Source organism: Montipora capricornis, chromosome 2 (genome assembly GCF_036669925.1).
Source record: "Montipora capricornis isolate CH-2021 chromosome 2, ASM3666992v2, whole genome shotgun sequence".
Lineage (NCBI taxonomy): Eukaryota > Metazoa > Cnidaria > Anthozoa > Scleractinia > Acroporidae > Montipora > Montipora capricornis.
In genome coordinates, this window is record NC_090884.1 from 23,620,083 (window position 1) to 23,626,828 (window position 6,746).

At 43.6% G+C, this 6,746-nt stretch overlaps 2 protein-coding genes and 1 pseudogene across 2 annotated transcripts; 2 read left to right on the forward strand and 1 right to left on the reverse strand.

Annotated features, from left to right (window-relative positions):
• LOC138036415 (uncharacterized) overlaps window positions 1-124 on the reverse strand; it is a 3,526-nt pseudogene extending 3,402 nt beyond the window's left edge.
• Window positions 125-1,716: 1,592 nt separating this feature from the next.
• On the forward strand, window positions 1,717-5,465 carry LOC138036429 (uncharacterized). The gene is made up of 3 exons (XM_068882716.1): window positions 1,717-2,004; window positions 2,117-2,342; window positions 2,905-5,465. Exons 1-3 carry the CDS (start codon window positions 1,717-1,719, stop codon window positions 5,463-5,465), a joined length of 3,075 nt encoding a protein of 1,024 aa, XP_068738817.1.
• Window positions 5,466-5,668: 203 nt separating this feature from the next.
• LOC138036445 (uncharacterized) lies at window positions 5,669-6,280 on the forward strand. The gene has a single exon (XM_068882717.1). The coding sequence runs from the start codon at window positions 5,669-5,671 to the stop codon at window positions 6,278-6,280; it is 612 nt and encodes a 203-aa protein (XP_068738818.1).
• The last annotated feature ends 466 nt before the right edge of the window (window positions 6,281-6,746 follow it).

A 6,746-nucleotide genomic window follows, 5' to 3' on the forward strand; every position in this document is an offset into this window, starting at 1 on the left:
GAAAATGCAGATGAACTTCCGGTTTCTGGCTGGGAAACTGGCATTAACTTGATAGGTTTGCATAGATGAAGCCTGAATTACTCTGCCCAGTCTTCTTTTTGACAAGATTCATAAATACCTGTAGGTAACATAAATGTTAGGCTACTTTCAGATATTTTCAGGGAAATACTATTCAGTTTTCCTAACAGAAGAATGAACTAAGTAACAAGATTATACCTGTTTATCAAATTATTCCAAGATATCACAATTGGAATGTAGATCAGTGTTGCAAAAAATATAATATACCTCTGCCACAGAACTCATAACCAAACCAGTGATGGTCAGACATTGAAAATTCTGAGGGGGAGGGGGTTTCACAGCAGAAAGGTAAACTGGAAATTTCATTAAACAGATTGAAAACATCCTTGGGAGAGGTATGTGTCTTTGGAACTACACATTTTTAGGTCTGCCCTTAAACAGGTGACAAGAATTCTCAATTTCAATGTAAGTGCTTACCAGTCACGAAACCACCAGGGAGTTTCTTCACCAACGAACATGCTGGTAGTTTGTCTTGTGTACATGGAATGGGTAATACATGGTATGGCTAGTATCTTGGACAGTTTGTTTTGTGGTTGCAAGACTCGCTGATGGGAAAGTGACCAGTTGCCATGTTAATAATCCATTCAAGGCAAGGATGAAAATATTAAAAATATTTCAAAAGAAGGGTTTTAGTTTTTTTTTTTTTTTCATGCCAAGATATTGGTCAGAGAAAAATATTTCTCACTGTCGCAAAAGCTGGAAAACAAAAAATCAAATTTCATGAAACCGGCATTGTACTGGTTGAGTTGTTTCAGTCGGTTACTTCTTAGTCTTGTTCACGTGTGGCCAGGCAGTTCAATTATTTGTGTACTTCATAGACTGGTGAGTGGTATTAACAAATTGAATTAAACGCTCAGGACATTTTTGCTACGCTTTGGTGAGTTTTAAAATATGTTTTGAATATCTTTATGAAGAGAAGGTTCATATGCGAACGCCCAAGGGAACACCCAAAAACCTGGCTAACCTGACAAATTCCTACGTAGAGCAGAACATAAGACCGTGGGATTTTAACTGTTATCTCAGAAACATTAGATTTCTTTTATGGAACTGTAAAGAGCATCCAGTGATTCATAGTATGTGATTTTCTGCAACCATTTTCAGACAACAAGTGAATCTGGTCGTTTCAAACGAAAACCCGTTCGGGCCTTAGTAAAAGTCGATTTCAAACACCGAATATAGACACCTGTTATCGTCTAATTGGCATGTAATTTTTGTTCTATAAATCTACTGCCGAGCCTAAAGCAGCAGACGAGCCAATACGTATTTCTCAACGTTCTTCAGATCCACGGTTCCGGGCAAACAGGTTTTCGGGTGATTTAAATTAATTCATCACGAGTTACGGATTACCTGTTCTTGAAGTTTACTCACTAAACAAGCTTTGATTGTAGACTGTCGACGTGCTGTTGTAACTCCGCGTTTTCCACCAAAAATTTGCACTCGCTTTCACGAAACTGACATTCCAGTTGACCTATTTACTTGCGGTGGCTGATTTCCTTTTTTTTCGACGAGAGCGTAGCTGAGTACAAAAGTCTGTATGCTACTGAAGACGCTGACAACAATTTATCGTCTAGAAGTAGAATTGCTTCCCGAAAGTCACGTTCTAACAGAAATTTCCACAAATAGTTGGATGTGCAAATTATGTCACGAGAAGCGCTAAGTCGTTTGGATGTGTCAGAACGCCCCGATCGCTTCAACAAGGGTAGGAATGCAAACAAGCTGAGAACATACAGAGACTGTTCCCGCACGACAAGCCATGTTTCTAGTCACGCAACGACAGTAGTTACTGCACCCAAGAACGAAAGGTGTGACCCTAAAAACTTGTGTGAGATGTGTGGGAAGAGTCATGATCTTGATGACTGTAAAGAGTACTTAAAGAAGTCCTTACAAGAAAGGAGAGAGTTTCTAAAGGAGAAAGCTGTGCTTCGCGTGCTACGGTGGTGGTCATAGGTCAAATGGGTGTGCCCAGAGAAGAACTTGTGAAACGTGTGATAGACGCCATCCTACTGGACTTCACAATGACAACTTTCGTCCTAATCAGCCAACAATCAAGAATCAGAATCCCTCGAACGAGCAATCAGTCGATGTGGTAACTACTTCTCATGCTGAAACTGAGGAGGCCGTTTGTAGTGTTGTTGGCATAGGGAATCCAGTAACTGCCGTACCTATAGTCCCTGTCAGACTAAAAGCCGCCGGAAATGAAGACGTAGCTGCCTGCTTGGATGTTAAAGGTGCCGACACGAAGCTGATGGTGAGAACTGTGAACGGTACTTAGTTACATGACGCTAAGGTTTTAAATGGTTTGACCGTTACGGATCTGAATGGTGAAAATGCCATCACTTTGCCTAAGACATACACCAAAGAAGACGTTTCCTCGATCGAAGTGCAGACGTGCAGTCGCCTGAACTCACTCGTCGGTGGAAACATTTCAACCGGATAGCTGAATTTATGCCCTCTAAGCTCCACGGTGCGAAAGTCGGTCTTCTCATTGGATCAAACTGTCCAAAGGCCCTTGAACCTATGGACATCCTAGCGAGTGCAAACGGTGGTCCCTATGCGTCAAAGACTTTTGTGGGATGGACAATAGTTGGGCCACTGCACATGACCAACACAGAGCAGCAGAAAGTCGACTGCAATAGAATAGCTGCCTTTGAAGTAGGATCAGAGAAGCTCCCTGCCATCATTTTGCAATAGAGGACAAAGTTAAGGAAATTATTCCGCCACTGGCTTTGAACAAGATGTTCGAACTAGACTTCCACAAAAGATTTGACGAGAAAAAACGACAGTACTGACAAGAAGACAAGAAATTTCTTAAGATTGTCCATCAAGGCATTCGACGCACAGATGACAACCACTACGAGATACCTCTACCCTTCCGCTCTGACGATGTGTGTTTTCCGGACAACAGAGAGCAGGTGTTGCAAAGAGCATGCTGGCTGAAAAGAAAGTTTACAAGAAACAGCAAATTTTACGAAGACTACGTTAATTTTATGAATGACATCATCCGTAAGGGATTTGCTAGAAAGGTGCCAGAAGATCGAGCTCCCGCCAAGTCAGGTCAACTGTGGTATATACCTCATCATGGTGTCTACAATCCTAGGAAACCAAACAAGATCAGGGTTGTCTTTGATTGCAGTGCCAGATTTGGAGGGACGTCTCTAAATGACCAATTACTCAAAGGGCCAGACCTGACCAGTTGCTTAGTTAGCGTGTTGTCAAGATTTCGTCAGCAACCAATCGCCTTTATGGGTGATATTGATGCCATGTTTCACCAGGTTCGAGTACCCGATAAACAAAGAGATTTTCTCAGATTCTTTTGGTGGCCGAGTGGTAGCCTCGACAGAGATCTCGCAGAATATCAGATGAATGTGCACCTGTTTGGAGCTGTGTCCTCCCCCAGTTCTTCCAATTTCGCTTTAAGACAAGCTGCAGATGATGCAGAAGAATTCATTGGTTCCGAAACAGCTGAGGTATTGAGGAAGAATTTTTATGTAGATGACTGTCTACGCTCGGAAGAGTCAGAAGAAGAGGCTATTCAGAGAATACGTGGTGTACGCTCCGCATGTGCTCATGGAGGCTTCAACCTATCGAAGATTGTCAGCAACAGAAGAAGGGTGTTGGAGAGCGTGCCAGAGGACTTACGTGCCCAAGGATTGAGAGCTTTGGACCTGAGCAGTAATTTTCTACCAGTTGAAAGAGCCCTTGGGGTACAGTGGGCTGTCGAATCAGACACGTTTGGGTTTCGAGTCATCCTCAAGGACAAGCCACTCACTCGCCGAGGTATTCTTTCCACCATCTGTTCTATTTTTGACCCACTAGGGATGGCTGCGCCTTTTTTGTTGAGCGGAAAGAAAATTTTGCAAGATCTGTGCCGTACGAAGTTAGACTGGGATGATGAGATTGACGATGAGTTTTGCATACGTTGGGAGAATTGGAGAAGTCAGTTGTCTGCATTGGAGCACTTCTCAATGGACCGTTGTGTCAAGCCTGATGGTTTCGGCTCTGTTGTTTCAAGGCAAATCCACCATTTCTCAGACGCAAGTGCCATTGGTTATGGCCAAGTGACATATCTACGGACTGAAAACGACAAGGGTAACATCCACTGTTCATTTCTGATGGGCAAGTCCCGCCTAGCCCCACTTAAAGCCATGACAATTCCGCATTTCGAGCTTACAGCCGCGACTATCTCTGTTCAAATAGGTGGAATGGTTTCCAGAGAGCTAGATGATCCCGTTGATAGTGAAACCTATTGGACCGATAGCACGACCGTATTGAAGTACATACGAAACGAAGTGAAGCGTTTCCACGTGTTTGTAGCAAATCGCATGCAAAGTATCAGAGATCAAACAGATCCCGCTCAGTGGAGGTATGTTGAATCCAAGAACAACCCGGCTGATGACGCATCGCGTGGTCTGAATGGTTATCAATTATCTGATCAGCAACGTTGGATCAAAGGCCCCGATTTCTTATGGTTGTCCGAGAGTGAATGGCCCGAGCCTCCTTGTGTCCTGAATAGCGTCCTCAACAATGATCCTGATGTCAAGAAAGTTCAAGTGCTAACTACTGTTGTCGACGAAAAGGCAGACATCCTGACGAGGCTTGCGCGTTTCAGTAACTGGCATCGCATGAAGAGATGCATCGCATGGATACTTCGCCTCAAGCAATTATTAACCCACAAGCAGTTACCGCTGACAGACAAAGCACACAGAACGAGAAATGCAGCCATTAAAGACACGAGTCACGAATCATTCACGGTTGAAGAAATGCAGTGCGCAGAGAAAACCATTCTCCGACTGGTACAATATAGTGCGTTTCCTAGGGAGCTTGAAGCCTTACGGAAGATCCAGCGAGAGCATTGTAAAGAGAGTCGTGATTTTTCAAGAGCCAGAAAAGCAGAAATCAAGAAATCTAGCACATTGTACCAACTTGATCCTGTTCTAGACAAGAATGGCTTGCTGCGTGTTGGGGGGAGACTTGGCAAATCACGAGTGTTTCCAGATGATTTCAAACACCCGGTTATCCTCCCAAAGAAGAGTTTCGTGGTGAATCTCGTCATTCGTGACGCACATGAAAGGGTTGGCCATTCCGGTCGAAGCATCACCTTGGGCGCGCTTAGGAGCAAGTATTGGATCATCAACGCCAATTCCGTTGTAAGGCACTTCATCTCAAAGTCCGTGACGTGTCGCCGGCTTCGTGGTGTAATCAGTGAACAAAAGATGGCCGATCTTCCCAAAGAAAGATTAACACCAGCCTCTCCATTTACGTATTGTGGCGTCGATTACTTTGGCCCTTTTTTATCAAAGAAGGACGCAAGGAAACGAAGCGTTACGGTGCGTTGTTTACCTGCTTATCAAGTCGGGCCGTGCACATCGAGACTGCGAACTCGCTAAAAACTGATTCCTTTCTGAATGCTTTACGACGCTTTGTTGCAAGAAGGGGGCCAGTGCGTGAGATCAGATCTGATCAGGGTACAAATCTCGTTGGGGCAGAGAAAGAATTACGAAGAGTTCTAGAAGAGATGGATAACGGCTTATGCAGAGAGTTCAAGGCTGATTGGGTACAATGGAAGTGAAATCCTCCCTCTGCTTCCCACATGGGTGGCGTGTGGGAGCGCCAAATCCGTTCTGTACGCTCAATTCTCACTGCGTTAATGCGTGAACATGGCAGCGGTCTTGACGACGAATCCTTTCGAACCTTAATGACGGAAGTAGAGTGTATTGTAAACAGCAGACCCCTAACCACATCTTCCTGTGATCCTGACGATTTGGATCCATTGACCCCCAATCACATCTTGACGATGAAATCCAAGGTTGTGTTACCCCCACCTGGCAACTTCCAGAAAGAAGATGTTTATTTGCGCAAAAGATGGAGAAGAGTCCAATACCTTGCCAATGTATTCTGGTCAAGATGGAGAAAGGAGTATGTTCAATGTCTGCAGCAAAGAGTGAAATGGAATCGCCCAAGAAGGAACTTCGAAAAGGGAGACCTGGTCCTCATTGCAGATGATCGAGCCGCACGAAACGATTGGCCTATGGCCCGAATAGTCGACACCTATCCCGATGCAGAAGGAAACGTGCGTTCCGTCAGAGTCACCACGGGAACAACAACACTAGATCGTCCTGTCCACAAGCTTGTCCTAATCCTTGAAAAAACGCCCGAAGACCAGGGTTTAAAATCCCAGCCAGAGGAGCCTTTAGTGACATAACTGAAACTTTGTGTATTTTGCTTTCTTTTAAAGCTTCAGTCTGTAAGAGTTTTTTCGGAAGCTAGAAACTCTTAGGGGAGCCAGATGTTGCTGCCGCATTTTTGAATGAATATTTTGTTCGCCTTTGTTTTTAAAATTACTTTCTTTCACGCTTATATGTCGTTTTCGTAATCATTATTCTGTTAGTTTTTCCCTGCATAATTTTGCCTTTGTTTAGTTCATTAGTATAAATTCGCCGCTTTGCTTAAAAATTCATTCTCATTTTGTACTTCGGAGAATCAGCATTATTTTGTTATAAGTTTATCGTCTCTCGGTTTAGTTTGTTCCGTTTTTAAAGCCATACAACGTTTGTAAGTATCATTTCCACTCATCGTTTCGTTTATTTCGTCGTTTATAATTCCTTGTCGATTTCTGTTTACTTAGCTCATTGCAATAACGTATTTGTGTTTGTTTCCTTTTAGCAACC

Bases quoted from the DNA above. Each gene is read 5' to 3' on its own strand.
- LOC138036429 (XM_068882716.1), top strand. From the start codon at position 1,717: ATGTCACGAGAAGCGCTAAGTCGTTTGGATGTGTCAGAACGCCCCGAT. The intron at 2,005-2,116 runs GTGCTACGGTGG...CGTCCTAATCAG, and splicing joins AGGAGAAAGCTGTGCTTCGC to CCAACAATCAAGAATCAGAA. The intron at 2,343-2,904 runs GTACTTAGTTAC...TTGTCCATCAAG, and splicing joins GATGGTGAGAACTGTGAACG to GCATTCGACGCACAGATGAC.
- LOC138036445 (XM_068882717.1), top strand. From the start codon at position 5,669: ATGGGTGGCGTGTGGGAGCGCCAAATCCGTTCTGTACGCTCAATTCTC.